Source organism: Rhea americana, unplaced genomic scaffold (assembly GCF_003343005.1).
Source record: "Rhea americana isolate MKP2758 unplaced genomic scaffold, rheAme1 scaffold_22, whole genome shotgun sequence".
Taxonomy (NCBI): domain Eukaryota; kingdom Metazoa; phylum Chordata; class Aves; order Rheiformes; family Rheidae; genus Rhea; species Rhea americana.
Window position 1 is genome coordinate 4630330 of NW_028186329.1, and position 15972 is coordinate 4646301.

At 34.8% G+C, this 15972-nt stretch overlaps 1 protein-coding gene across 3 annotated transcripts in view; it reads left to right on the forward strand.

Moving 5' to 3' along the window:
- The window catches only part of DMXL1 (Dmx like 1), an 85004-nt gene that overhangs the window by 15455 nt on the left and 53577 nt on the right, over positions 1–15972 (forward strand). For 2 of the 3 annotated variants that reach the window (XM_085305399.1, XM_085305400.1), the window contains exons 3-9: positions 666–743; positions 2592–2670; positions 3286–3418; positions 6956–7022; positions 9948–10123; positions 11154–11340; positions 12851–13019. In XM_085305399.1, the coding sequence (XP_085161525.1) occupies positions 666–743; positions 2592–2670; positions 3286–3418; positions 6956–7022; positions 9948–10123; positions 11154–11340; positions 12851–13019 (889 nt within the window). The remainder of the gene's footprint in view (positions 1–665; positions 744–2591; positions 2671–3285; positions 3419–6955; positions 7023–9947; positions 10124–11153; positions 11341–12850; positions 13020–15972) is intronic. The other variant, XM_085305402.1, reaches the window with a different exon arrangement.

Here is a 15972-nt window from a genome sequence, read left to right on the forward strand (position 1 = left end):
AACTTACTTTCATATAGTGTCTTGGGATAAAGTGCCCTTAGTTCCAAGTCAACACAGGTTTGTGGTGTGTGGTGCCAGGTGTGAAGTAAGACTTTGAAATAACCAACTGATTGCAACTTTTTTTAAAGTTCCCCCCCCCCCTTTTTTTTTTTTTGTGTGTGTGTGTTAGCATTTAGTTTCTTCTATTCTTGCAGTTCTCTACATTGGATATTTAGCTTGGACTTCTTGATCTTTCTGAAATAGTTTCTAAATTTAACATGTTTTTGTGCTGGGGAAGTCTGCAAAACCTCTCTAAACGGATGTTAGTTCCATTCCTTAGCACATAAACTTGGCCTATTAGTTTGAGTGTTTACCTAAATTATGTATGGAAAGAATATTTATGCTAGATCTAACAAAAATGTACATGTTCACGTATACTCTCAGTAGTTGATCAGGACGAACATGTGGGTGAAAAAATTGTATTGTTCTGTTATCATCAGTACTTGCTTTGTGATTTTGCTAGATGTGATTTTCTTCTGATATGAAGTGGGGAATATGGATACGAGATTCAAATTTGTCTACAAGGGGATTTAAATGTAAAATTAGCAATCTACATTTTATTCTTGTTTGCGCTATAGCTTGTTTTGTGTGTTTGTTTAGGTTCATAAAAATATAATTTGTTTTAGATTGCAGCTTCTTATGGAAGTGTGATTTGTATCTTCGAGCCAGTTAGCCTTTTGAATCAGAAGAGCAATCATCATACTGTAAGTAATTCAGTGCTCCCTAATTTCATTTATCCTCTTCTAGAATTTGTCTCATTTTTCTGTTTTGCTTTAATTTTKAAGACGTTTTCTTTTAGTGCTTAAAAAAAAAAAAGATAGGTAAGGTGATTGTGGGAGAGTGAAAATGGTAGGGGAAGGGCAGAGGCATATGCTACTTAGCGTACAGGGTTCTTAATGCTAGGTCTTATAATAATGCTTCATATCACTGATTTATCTTGACCTTCCTGTTAATGTCTGAAAAATACCAGAACCCAAGAAGACGTGCAAGCCCTAAGCCTTCCAAAAATCACAGATACTACAATAGGCATTCCTTTTAAATCATCTTCTGTACCCTTTTTGTGATGATGTRTTTTACCACTCTTACTTTGACCTTGGTTTATGAAACTGCACCCTCTTGTTCAAATCTGTAATTCTGTTAACTTTTTGAAAAGTTTATCATGACTTTTGTAGAACATCTGACAGTGTTTGTATTTCAAATTGTGTTCTGTGGTGATGAATTAGAACAATAGTCTTTTAATAGCGTAGCTTAGTTTTGGTAATAGTCGATTTGTGGATTTAGCCATTAGAATCTTAATTTCTGCCTTGTGATATGATTTTAGGGCAAGGTATTTAACTACTGTTCTTAGAAGGAAATGATTACCAGTGTACTTAATTGAAGTATTAGTGTCTAATTGAAGTCAATTTGACAATTTGAGGGCTTGGCAGCAGCAATTGCTTGAGGAGCACTCTTCTTCCCACCCCCAGAGTTTCCTCTCTATTTGTATTAGTAGAATTAGTAGAATTGTTTATACATTGTATAAACAATTCTATAGTGAATTATACAGTGTATAGTGAATTCTCTTTGCAGAATTATTCTTTACACTGACCAACTCACTTGTGTGGTTCATGGTGTCCCTGTAGAACAGTACCATTCTATATATTTATTAATGATACAGTATTGAATGCTTAGAATATTTTGTACCTCTGGAAAGCAGTATTATTAACCAATGGTAAAATGGGACTTTGCATTCTAATAGGAATACTTAAAAATATGGTGCTCTCTTTGATCACTGGAGCCCTCAATTCCATCCTGAATGTGTTTTGCTATACCACTAGAAAATCTTACCTTGGGAAAAAAAGAAAAAAAAATTACTGTGAAACTTGGCAGTTATTGTAGTGACTGTAAGTGACTAAGTATGTTTCCTTCAGTGATTTGCTTTCAAATATCAGACGTATTTATGATTGAAGAAATACTCAGCTAGTTCGTTCTCGCACGTAACTTTAAGACAATTTCCAGCATGTTTAAGTTGATGCAAGATTTTCTTCCATTTATTAGAATATTCAAAATATTAAAACAAGAAGAGCCTGCTGCAAGAATATATTGTTTTTTAGATCTTTATCTGTAGGTACTGCTTAYTGTTTTTCACTACTTAACTCAAAGGTATAGTTGTCATCATGACCTTATCCAAATCCTACAATTCAGCCCTTCTACTGATACCAAATACTGAGTGCAGTTACTATATTTCATTTTTCTTTAAAAAAATTAAAATAAAACCAGACTTTTAACCTCAGTTTCTGGTGCTGAATTTAGGTACTGATTTTTTTTCAAATCAGTAGCTAGCTTTTCAAAATAAGCCAGTGACTTCTGTTCGTGTTACCAGAGAAAAGTTTTGTTGAAAAACAAACCAGAATGAATCAATTTTTATTGGATACATAGTAATTTGTTTTAAATGTGTCTCCAGTAAAAATTGGAGAGTGGGTTGAAGATGTAATGTTTCTAATATTATAGAAGGGGAAAGGGGAACACCAGGAAGAATTTTCATGTTAATGTTTGTGAATACTTAATTTCAGAGGCTACATTATCAGTGGCAGAAGAATGCTCAAATCCTACTGGAAGCAATAGCACATAATTTAACGTGGGATCCAACAGGTAAGAAAGGAATTTAAATAGCACCTGCCTACTTCATTTGGCAGCTAACTTCTTACTTAAATTTGCCTGTTTCTTGGAGAAAAAGTGAAGATTTCCTTTTCTCTTAGCATGATAGAAAATATCAAAGCAGAGTGAAATTTACCCTTTGTCACTTTGTTACAGGAGAGTTAAAACATTAACTGCATGTGTATTATGTTACTTACTACCTGAATTTAAGCTGTATCTAATACTGCAAAAAAAGTGGCTTAGATGGTAAATACTGTTATGAAGGAGGGACATTTACAGTAGTTCTAATTGTTTCTTCTAGAGAACTAAGTACTTTGAAAATTTAATAGATTTTGACTATTTGAACTGTAGCTATTCAAAATAAAATATCTCATTAGAATAGAAGCTGAGTTTTTGTAAGATTGACCTAATCTGTCAGTGTCTTCAAGATAAAGGGTTTTGTAATAGCAGCATGCCCTTTACAGCAACATTGTAATAGAGAGTTAATATTTGTGTCATATTGTTCTGCATTATAGCCAGTCACAAATTTGCATTTTAAATTATTATTTCTCAGTATAGACGTCTATACTCTTAGTTGCTTTGTGGTTCTATTGTTACAAATATTTTTAGGCACTCGCCTTTTGACCGGTTCCAGTTGTCTACAGCTTTGGTCCAATAGTCATTCGGAAAACCCTTCTGACAGTGGGAATGCTGAAAGAACAGATGTTGGCACTGGGGAATGGAGGTGTATCTGGCAATGCAAGTAAGAAACTGGTTTACAAACAAATGTTTYCTTTCTCCTTGCTGGTTCGTACCTTTTAGAAGAAATGCTTAATGTAATTGAGTGAAACCTTATTGTATACTGCTAATTGGTAAATAATGTTCAGATATGATATGTCTGATTCATATTTCCCATGAATATATGTTGTGTCTTCTTGCAAGATCAACTGTGATCATTTCTGAGGTAGCTTATATTTTCTGAACAACTCTTCAGTTATATTGAGCATTAATGAAATACAGAGGGAMGATTCCTTTTGCCGTTGTCCCAGTTTATCATTACTTGTACAATAGGTAAAGTTAATGCAGCGTATATGAAAATTTTGATTGCAGAACTAATTCAAATAAACTTACTTCAGTATCGTATGTATGCGTGTCTTTTTTTCCTCCCCTTCCCTCCCCATTACTTTTTCTCTATTCTGGATATTTGGAACAGTCATGCAGAGATTCTTTTTTATTGCRTCTCAGAATGCTGCTGTTGTATTAATGTTGATTAATCATTTTAATCTTTGTGTATCAGCACAATGCCCAAAGGAATTTAGCTTAGTACATCAATTTATAAGCTAAATCAGTCCTGCCTGCCATAGGAAGGTGGTTCTAATATACTGAGTGCACTTTTTGTTTGGACTGATGTTCCATATTGCTGTCTTCTTAAATAAGTCTCCCTAAATGGTTGGCTGGAGGGGCTAAGCTACAATTATTCTTCATGAAGCACTTGGTGTTAATTGARTAGTTCCCTGAACATATCTAGAAAAGTCCTTTTAATTCTTCAGTCATTCCTTTACTACTTACCTCTTGAGTCTTGCATTTGTGTGCTGTGTTATGAAAAGATCGATCTGCTGGCAACRCTTCCTAAAGCAGCCTAGGATACCATTGGCTTTCTCTGCTATGAGGGCACATTGCTGGCTCATGGTCAGCTTGTCCATCAGGACTCCTAGGTCCTTCTCTGCAAAGCTGCTCTCAGGCTGGTTGGCCCACAGCCTGTACTGATGCAAGGGTTATTCCTCCCTACCACAATTAAAAGAAAATAAACCATTTGACCTAGCATCTTGACAAAGGATATCTGTAAGAGTTCTTGTGAATGCACCAGTGATACCAACTGAATATACTGTCCGGCTCTTTATATTGTCAGAGTCTTATCAGTTGTCTTTATACCACTCCTTCGATATTAAAATTGACAAATGCGTTGTATTTAGTAGATCAAGATTTCATGGTGGATCCACAAAACTTTGAGAATATTGATAGTTAATCCTCTGTGGCATAAAGGAGGTCTGTAAGAGTCTTTGCTGCAGTCCTTGGCCATTTCTTGATGGCCAGCTTTTGACTTTTAAGCTAGATGCAGGTCTTAAGATCACATACATAAGCAACTGAAGCTGAAGTGCCAAGAAGACATTGTGTGACTGATATTAGGACATAGGCCTTCCAAGTGATCAGAGCTGTCGTGTGGACAAGGAAGAAGCGCAGCTTCAAGCCCAGTCTTCTCTCATCCTTCATTGAACTGCTGGTGTATGTTAGGTTTTTTTTCAACTGTGAAATATACTCAGATTTTTTTTATCTCCATCTCAGTTTGTACACATTTAATTTACTCCATCCCCAAATGCTTGAAAACCTATTTTATTAACTTAATTTGCATATCTGTTAATTTTTACACATAAATGATACACTAACAGGAGATCATCTGAGTATGAAATTTTTTTGTGATAAATTCTTCAAGTTCGTAGGTGAACTTTCCAATAAATGTTGAAGGAGTGAGATACTGCTCTATCTCTAGGACAATTGATAATGACTATTCAGTCAGTTCTGAATGAATTCTGTGTGAGTTGACATGCTGTGGCCATGTCTGTGGGGAAAAAGAGATTTCTATTGTCAGCTCTGGGCAGATGCTCAGATCATCCAAGTGACAGTTGAGTTATCCTTTGAGTGTGATGAATTTTATAAGCCAAAGACACTTATGGAGACACCTTTGGGCCCTCATCTCAGTCTAACACAAGAAGCAGTTATTCTGCAGACAGTATGCCATGGATATGGTGTGAGAATCTTGGAGTGCTGTTATAAGTAGTCAGAATCACACAGATACTGTTTTTCTTCTGTCCCTTCAAGAATAGTGTGTTCTGCATTTGGATCACCATTCAACAGACTTCATTTCATAGCTTTGCTTATTTCTGTCTTAAACTTTTTATGGAGGAGAGAGTGAGCTTGGTTTTTTACGCTTGTAACTAATGAGTCCTGGAAAAGATCAAGTGAATTTGCTCTGTCAATTCACCTTTTATGCCTGTATGTCTTCCAGTACAAATACTTGATTTTATGCTTCTGTTAAAATAAGGTTTTGATGAAGAGTTTACAAGATGGTAAATTTTTAAATATTGGCYTTTGTCTGAATCGCTTTAATGTCTGAATAGACATTCCCAAATGTTTTAATGTTTGGTCTAGTAGGAGAATATTGCTTAAACTGAAAGTTGGAAATTAGCTTTTTTTGTAGAAGTTTTATTTGACTTTTTGTTATTGTACATGCTAAATGCATCATGTTTTCATTGACCTGATGACTRACTTGATTGGCCTCAGAAGTTAGGCGTTGCAACTTGTTATGCAAGTCTAATAAATTCAAGATTAAAATTTATTGGATTTGTGGTACACAGTTAAATACTGATGACCACCCTGTTGTCATTAATAAAGCAGTATCACTAAAGCAGTTGCTCAGTGCTTCAAAATCTGTTAAAGAAGCTGTTTTATCAGTATTTTCTAAAGAAAATAAGACAGGAATGAACCACATAACTATATTATTTTGGTGTGGCATTTTTTACTACTGTGACTGTTAACATTCACAGAATCAGTAAGGTTGGAAGGGACCTCTGGAGATATCTAGTCCAACCCCCCTGCTTTAGCAGGGTCACCTGGAGCATGTTAGACAGGGTTGCATCCAGGCAGGCCTTGAAGATCTCCAGAGGAGGAGACTCCACGGCCTCTCTGGGCAACCTGTTCCAGTGCTCAATCACTCTCATAGTGAAGAAAAGAAGATCTTAAAGCAGTTTTTAAGTTAGGACTTTTCTTAACTAAGTTACTCTTTTAAGTATTGTTGTTTTTTTGGGGTTATAAATCTGCAGGAAGTGTAAGAAAAGGAGTATATTTCAAATAAAATATAGGAAGATAATACAGCCTGGAAGAACTCAGTTTGAAAGGCWTATGAAGTGGAAATAGAGCATACTTGGAGTGAAGTACTCAGGTTTAATCCATTAGCAGCTACTTTTCATTATTAACATTTTGGAATGTTTAATSTATCTGTCTCTTAGCTAACAGCTTCTGTTTCCTGTTTTTCCTGTTTGGTTGCAACCCAATGTTCTACCTAAGTTTAGCCCTAGTTTCTCTAGACTTTGTTAAAACTCAAATTAAATATTTCACGTAATACAGCAGACATTTACATAAAAGAACTGAAGCACTTCGATATTTTTGAAGGGGGAAAAAAACTGTTTAGAGTTCTGAAAATTATTGAATCTTATTTTCTATTTTAATTGTCTTTATTTTGCAGAACTGCTTCTCAAGTTTGTTTAATGAAATTCTCACCAGATGGGGAGTTTTTTGCCACTGCTGGAAAGGTAAAAATGATAATAAAAAGATAGAAATCTCAATATTTTTAGTAATGTTCGTTTTGGCAAATGAGAATTTGGGAGAAAGATATTTTATTGCAAAAATATTCACTGAGTACTAATTTTTAAAAATCTGCTTTGAAGGGGTCACATTTCAGTACCAAAACATAAGACATCAAAAAGTGAATACTTGAGTGGGGAGAGATCTGTGAATGATATAACTGCAAAATAAAGATGTGGGTCCTTCATCCTGTAAGGAAATGTATTCAATATTTCCCCAATATTGTGATACACTTAATCAAAAAACAACTCTTCACCTTTTTTCTTTATATATACACTTGCATGCCTAATTGTGTATACTTAATAAGAGAATTTGTGTTCCGTTCCGGTTACGTATTCCCACTTAGTTAATGTCAGTGTTTGTGGCCAGTCTTACAGATTAGTTTTGTGTGCTCAGCAAAGAGTGGTTTATCTGCAAAAGCAATAAAATGTCTTCACAAAATAAACAAAAAGGTTAAAACATAGTGTCACCATCGTATCTATCTTTTGACTTCCTAAACCACTAAGAAGTCGGTCTTTTATTTGTACTAGGAAAGCCATTATTCAGGTGTTGTAAGAGATTAACATCATAACAGTTCAAAGCAGGGAAAATCAGAATGAGGTAGAGGATACAATGAAAAAAATGGCTAATACTTAAAATAATTTCTCTTGCTTGTGAAGGGGTGTGATTGAATATACTGCTGCAAATAGTACTGTTTTTGTTTGAGGGAAGACTCGCATTGATGTTAATCAAAAAATCTGGTAAGGATGTTTGGAGCCTTCTTGTGAGAATTATTGGAATTATTGAAGTAGATTGTGGAGAAAATCATGTGTTAGGATTACTGATTTTATAAAAGAAATCAAAGCCTTACACTATAATCAGCCTTTACAGAGGTTAACAGAGGCACCCAGGTATCAAGTTTTTGCTGTCAACTAAAGAACATAGTATACACTTCAGAATTATTGGAGAGGAGACAAAATGGTAGTAAAAATGGTAATTGGCGTGATGCAGTTCTTGGGAGTAATGGAAACCTTTGGCTTAAGTATCAGTTTTACAGAATTCAAAAAGATATCGTGAATGTTCATGTTGATTATGCACTTTGCTTTAGTCTGTCTTGAGAGTGTGAATGAAAAAATAGTGTGCAYGCAAAGATTGTTTAGAAGAGTGTTTAGTTGTGGTATGTGTTTTTTTTTCTGGTTGGAATGTGACATCCTCTGATACATGAAGCAAAGAGATTCAAAGATGGTTCAAGCTGCAACCACATCTTGCCTTTAAAAGATAATCTTATGCTTTTTTATGAATCAGTTGTATGCATCATGAACAGATGAATAACATCCATTTTGCGTATTTGTAAATTGTTATCTTTATACTTGCCACTTTAGATTGTAGTGCTTGCTTAGAGGACTATGACTTTTAGGGCATTTGGTATCTTTAAGGAGGAGAGAAAGATGTAACAAATCAGCTGAACTCTTTTAAAAAAACTTTTAAGTTTATTTTTCTGGATAAAGTATATTATAATTCATTTATTTCCAACACATGAATGTGGAATACCAGACTTCAATGAACTGTGCTCTAACAAACAAGCAAGAAGTTCTTATGTTTCCTTCCTGTTTTGCTTGTTTAGAATAACATGTTGCTATATGTCTCATGATGTCTTTAACTATTTACTGACTGAAAGAAGAATAATTCCAATCACGTTTGAAGTAACTGTTACTTACAAGCTTGTTCACGTATAGGTCTTGAAAAAGTAACAAGTGAACAAGAAACCCCAACCCTAGTCTTTTCTTGTTCTTGGTGGTATAATGTTTTGATGGATATTGATTATTTTATTTTTCCCTAATTCAAATATTCTACAACTTCATACTTGGATTTTAAAATAAACATTAATCTGCAAATGGCTCCTGTAGGTATACTATCCTTGTTATATTTTTATGACTGAAATGTTTTATGTCCTATCATGTTGTGTTATTTTAAAAACTCAAAGTATTATTATTTTAACTAAACCAATAGGAAAATTAACAAAGGTATCTTTAAGTGACTAGGTTAATTACATACCTGCAGAGTCTTTTGAATGTATCTTTTTTCTTTTSTCTCCTCTTTCATCTTTGGTGCAGAAATGCAAGACTTTTTTAATCAGAGAAGATGCAAAGCAAAGTCAGCAAAGCAAAACAAACTCCTCTCTGGGTCATGTTAAGCATACCAAAGTTAATACAATATTTCAATGCCATTCGTATTTAATAGCTTGACAATTTAGAAATCTATGTCTGGATCAACTTACCTGGTCCTTTTAGGCCTATAAACATGGCCATTAAGTCCGTGTTGTTTAAAGGTGTGTGTGTGCATATCTAAGTGAGCTACCAAGTACCGAGCTTGATTTTTTTTTTTTTTTGAAATGTTATTTGACCTTTGTTTATACTCCTAAGCTTTGAAACTGTGTAATTTCTTTGAGAGAGATTTCTCTCTCAAAATACAGTAATAAGTTAGCATTTGTGTTGGCATTTAAATTCTAGCTCAATCCAGTACAGCTTGAGATTTTGTAGCTGTTGCAGAAAACAGATATTCTCTAAAAATCAGCACCTAACCAGAAAGAGCAAAATGAAATCTAATGCAGTAATGGCAAGACACATTAAAAGGGAGCTCTGCCACAATGTTATTTACTTCTTTCAGGGGTGGATTTGGAAGTTTTATCTACTGAGATGAACTTCCTGTCATCAGGAAAACACCTTTCTTGAAAAAAGAAAAATGAAAACCCAAGAAATATCAGAAGTACTTGGTACTCCAAAATGCATAAGCTCTGTATCAGCAGAGACATTAGTTCTCTTTAATTTTCATTTGATTTTCCAGCTGGAAGGTAAATGACTTGGTAAACATTTTTTTTATTCTTTGTTGTTCAGGATGATTGTCTTGTGAAAGTATGGTACAATGCAGACAGCTGGCGATCAGCTGTAACACCTCCTGGTGCAAGTCCAGGAAAACAAGCACAAGAAGTTGAATTTTCATTTGTTTATTTGGCCCATCCTCGATCAGTAAATGCCTTTTCATGGAGGAAGACCAGCAAATTCATGCCACGGTCAGTAGTTCTCACAGCTTGAAGTTTGTAAACTGTSCAGGGGAAGGGGAGGACACTTTTAACACAGCTTTCGGTGTGTTTCAGTATGTTCATCTGTAGAAGTGTGCTAATTTGTGTGTGTGCATGTGGTGGTGGTGGGATTATTTTGTTTGCTTGTTTTACTGTGAAACCTGTTTTAAACTGTAATTCTATGGCCTGTGAGCATCCTAATGCCATGAGTAATATTCCAGTCAGTAGCCATTTGAATTCACCATACTTTTGTGTGTTTGATAAATATGTGCTGTCTCTTATACCAGCCTTTAAATAGAAGACTCTTCATAAAGCCATTAAAGTAGTCCTTAAATTATTTCATGATGCCTATGGGAGTTTTCTGCTGGACAGTACTGTCAGATGTTCCATCGCCTTTTAGAGTCTTAGCTTAAAACTAGATGGTAAACTTTCACAGGCTGGAAACCTGAGGATATGTATAGTTTTTGCAGAGCTTAGTTTAGGCTAATTGAAATCTTTGAATACATATGTAACAAATTCTATTTAGAACAGTAGTCATTAGAGAAGTTTGGAGTTTAAGATTTGCAGTTGTATTCCTGATATTATGTTGGTTCCCTTGTTCGTATATGTGATTTTGTAAATGCTGTATAATAGCGTGATCTGGATAAATGACAACAGGAGTGCAAAAAACTATTAGCTTATATTACTTCTTACTAGTTTTTTAAATTGCATCTAAGATTTAAGGTTGTATAGTTGTGTAATGAAGTCTGACATAATTAATTACTTAAGTAATTTATATCCAGAAACTTCGATAGCTATCAAAGCCTATCATGTATGACTCATTTATAGTTCTTGGCTGAATCTCACCGTCTTTGAGGCTCTTTGTCCAGTTGCTCAAGAATGTATTGTTGAGTTTTTCTTTCCTTAGTATCTAAGTTACTTTGTATAATTGRGTACTAATATTGAAATTATTTGCTACTGTTTTATTTTGATGCTCTATGATGCAAGTGGCATCCTTACACCTTAAATTTTGTTTTGTTAGTGGTGCTGTCTGCAACGTACTCCTGACTTGCTGTAAGGATAATGTCTGTCGTCTCTGGGCAGAGACTTTGTTACCCAATGACAGTCTCTTGTATGGTGGTGGATACAACAATTGGACTGAAGCAGTGAACTTAAATAACTTCAAGAGAAATACTTCAAGTAAGGAACGAATGCAAAATGCATTAGAGGTAAGAAATTAAATTGAGGAGACTATAACGTGCATATGTGTTATACACATGTGTTAACACATAATTTTAGACAGGATTGTAATTAATACCTCAAACATGGATCATAAATTTAACTACTTTATAATATTTTATACAGACTTACGGTATAAGGTAGTGAATTTACTTGAAATGTCCCTTGTGTTCACCTGAAAGAAAAGAGTAATGCCGAGCTGACAGGAGTCCGTCTGAGCTTTCACAGTTGAAGATATAGGGACTTTTTTTATCACTACTACTAGTCTTACCCTGGTTACTGAAGCAAAGACCTTTATAGTATCTACTAGTTCAAAGAGCTAAGGATAGTGTGGAATGATGTGTTGTACATGAGTTCTGTGAAACCCACTAATGATGATGCCTTAAAATTATAGTAGAGGCTTGCTGCTCACCTTAGGAGTTGTGGGATGTTTTCTGGCCTATGCAATTGGAAAAAAACAATGATCATATTGAGGAGAGAAAGATATTTTGTGCTGCTATAGTCCTCAGGTAGGACAGACTGCTGCCATATCTGTAAGGCAAATGATCCTTATCAGGTAGTTGATCAATGAGAAGCAGAAGGAAAATGTAGCATTAAAAGTTCACAAAGCTGTGTAGGGAGTATTTGGACATTGTGGTCTTATCTTAATGGAATAACATATTTCACATGATCRAGTTGCTTCTTAGCAAATGTGGCATAGTTGACTATAAATTTGACAGACTGAAAGACAATGTGTTGAAGAAAGACTATTCAAAAGAAAAGTGAATTTGGGAGACAGTTTTGTATTCCTGCTGAAAGAAAGAGACAGCATTAAACATCAGAAATAATTAGGTAAAAATCAGGAGAAAATTATTTTACATGAGCATGGTATAGTAGGAGGCGAGAATAGCAAGTGAAAAGGAATATAAATAAGATAATACCAATCTAGGAGAAATTACTTATCTTTTCATGCTTTTTGAGACTTGTATAGATAGCTATAGCACAATGGACTGGAGTCCCCCCTCTGGGTGCTTTGGAAATGAATCTCCGTGTGTGGTGGGAGAGAGTTTTAAGTGGGCCATTGCAATGGGAGTAGAAGTACTGATCTAATCAGATTCAAAGTACARATCTGATCTCCTTTTGGAGTCCCCCTGAAAAGAGATTATCCAGATTTCTCTTTTTCTTCAGTGCTTTTAATAATCATGTGTATGTTCACAAAACACAGTAATATATATCTGCTTGGGTATAAAAACTATGTGACATTGTTAGCAAATTAGAATATAAAACAGTTACTGTGTCAGAATACTGTAAAGGCATTGGTGAAGAAATTGGAAAGTACTGGTATCGCTCCAGTGCAGACACAGTCTGAGCAACGTGATTTTTGTGAGCAAATCCACTGATAATGCTTTTAAAGTGTCGGGGGGAAACAACCGTGCACTAATATGTAGAAAACCACTTACAGATGGAATCTGCTTTTTCTTTTTGAAAGGAATTTAAAATGACACCTTATTCTTCACGCAGTTAAACCTGAAGCACTTCAGACGAGGAAGGAGGCGGTCAGGTGCTGTAGTAGCACATACTGGATGCTCTCCACATCAGCAAGATCCTCATGAAGTTCACAGGAATATCCCTCCTCATGCAAATGCACTCTGTCACTTTCATATTGCTGCCAGTATCAATCCAGCCACAGGTAAGAAGCAGAGTAAATCCTCGTTACAGGATAAACTACAGTTCATGTTAGATATGTGTTGCTGCATAAGCTTAACTTGCTCATACGTGTTTGTAAAAAATATTAATACAGTTGTGCAAGATCCTTAGGATATTGGTTTYGGTTAATGCACAGAAGAACCTACAGTAATGAAATGCTTGAAAGACGTTATTATTACCATAGAGAGAGTTTATTCCATTTTGTATTGTTTCTACTTGAGATTCACAGTGGACTGAYGTATACAAGGGTAAGGATTTGTAAATGAGTTGCAAGCTCATTGGAAATTGTTGGGTGCAAAAAATATAATATTGAGATCACACTGATAAATCAATTCACAAGYTTCTCAGAATGATTTCTAACATTAAAGGTCTGAAGTAACCATACGTATCTGTATTTCTCTCTGAACCAAGCAAAAGACTTAGACCTTCATCTTGTTTTATAAATTTAATATTCACTTGCACTTGAGCACTGTGTTGATAGAACTGTGTTGATAACACCCTTCAGGAACTAATACTTCTGCTTCTGTAGAGTTTGTATATGTTTAAAATTAAGCATATTATCCACTCACTGAAAAAAACTGAGTAGCAATACAATATTGAACTTCTCATAAAGTTTTATTGTTGTGATATGATTTCCCATTTATAAACCTTTTGTTAAACTAGGTAAGTTCTATCATAAACACAGTGTTTTTATTTAATTTTTGCTGCTACTAACTCTTTTTGTAAAGCCACTCTTTTGACCTAAATATGCTTATGGTTATTTAATACTTAGCTATGATGTCCTTGGTGGGTTAAGGAACCACAGTTACCCTATTTTACTTTCKATTTGCTAAGTTACATGTTCTTGTTTAAGTTTATCTTTCTTTAACAAATGTGACCAGAATTGCATAAAGTTTGCCAAAAACAGACTTCTAGCTGTTTTGTGCAAGTCCTCTTTCTACAGAAAATGTCTGCAGTAAATGTATCAATTACTAACTAATATCATAAAGTTCCTGTGTAACATGTCTTGAAGACTTCAAGTTTTTCTGTTTGCATTTCTCCCTCATCAAATGTATACCTTTTCATGTGGTTTGAACACTTTTTTTCTTTTTTTGAATCCATACTCTTAATGCATTTCTGTTTATACCTAACAACTAAGGAGTCTTTAATTTGACTTTTAACAGTCTTGCAGTATAACTGACCCAAACTGCCAACTTGCAGAATGGGAATGGAAATAATTTCAGAGAAGAATGGTAAAAGATTTTTCTAGGTATCTGAAAAGTTAGCTATCTTTGACTTTTTTTAGTTTTTATTTCTTCTTTGTTTCCTGTATTAGTAATATACTGCTTTATACTGTTTTTTGTATCATTTAGTCTAACTCAGTAGATTTGGGGAATAAGGGGTGGTTCTTCAATATTTTATTTGGAACCTCTGTTCTAAGTAACTCTTATCTTAAGCTTTAACTTGAAGAAATATCTGTTCTCCCACACAACCAATTTCCTGAGTACCTCAGTCTGGCTCAGTTCTCTAAGTTGTCCTTTTAGTTTGCCCTATAGGAATCAAATTTTATCTGAAGACTAAATTGTCTTTTCTTCTTCATTTAATTCAAACCACATCAATTTATGATCTTTCAGTCCAAGATGTGCCCTTATTACGATATTCAGAGTATCTGATAAAAGCTAAGGCCAAAACATTGTATATGTCACACAAAGGGATACATGTTTTTCTAATATTTTTTATTAATTTTGAAATTAATTTTCTTACAGTGACAGAGTTCTTGAGAYTTTCTTTTATGGTAAAGAGTTACTTAAATTTAGCCTGAGTGGAGTTCAGTGAAAGGAATACTGGTTGTTTGGACAAAATTGTATTTAGGGAAAGCTGGAAAGAGTTATTAACTTCTTTGTTTTGTTTTTGTTTTGCTTGTTTTCTTTCTTAAATCCAAAGACTTTAGAAGGTTTTTGGAAAGAATRAGTGCAACTCTGAAGCAAGTAGAAATTCACTAGCTAAGGATTTTGGCCAGAACTCAGCATCAATTAAAAGTTGGTAAACCTCAAGAAAACGTAGTAGTTCTGGAATAGTATAACTGTTTTGAGGTGGGAGTGGTTATCTGACCTTAAGAGAAATAGCTTTGATCTGCGGTCTGATTTCTGTGGTTGCCAGACTCATTATCATGTTTCTGTAATTAGCAATAACTGTCTTTTCTAGGAAGATTGACCATATTTCTCAAATCCTGTGTTCCYTTTTTTATGACAGAATTCCTGGTGGTTGGGGTGATCCTTTTTTAAATAGGTGCTTTCAGTTATTTTCTTAGCCTACACTAGAGCATAAGTAATTCAAAGGTATCACTGGTGTAAAAAACAGAATTGGAATAAGAAATTTTGTCTCCCAGGAGATGGAATTTTTGTACTACTGTGAGTGGAAGGAGATGAGAACATGGAGGCTTCTAGGTGTGAATTAAATATAGGTTGAGCCTTTAGCTATTGTCATATGACCTRTATGAGAAATTACAGTAAATCACCTAGCTACTTTTTGCCACACTTATTTTAGATGATATGACTCTGCATCAGTCTGATACTTCTGTCACTTAATTTGTGATTACTTCGTTATTTTTAACAGCAACCTGTCACACCAAGTGGCATCATATGGCAATGTGGAGTAGTAAGGGGATTGGTAAGAATCTGAAACCCTGGTTATGTGATAGTGTTACAGAGGACACCTCTGATCACTATATTAGTTCTGCCTAGCCATCGTGTATGATCCTTGGTATCAGCACAAACCTACTGTAGCCTGCTTTCTGAAGCAAGCATCAGCAAACTGTGCTGAAGTGATCTGGTTTGTATGGAGGTATAGTAGCAAAAGCAAGGTAAATTAGCCTATATAGACAGCTTTGTCATGAATATGTAGCTCAGGGTCATACAGTAACTAACGTAGACATGGCTGAGAGCCTCCCTTAGAAC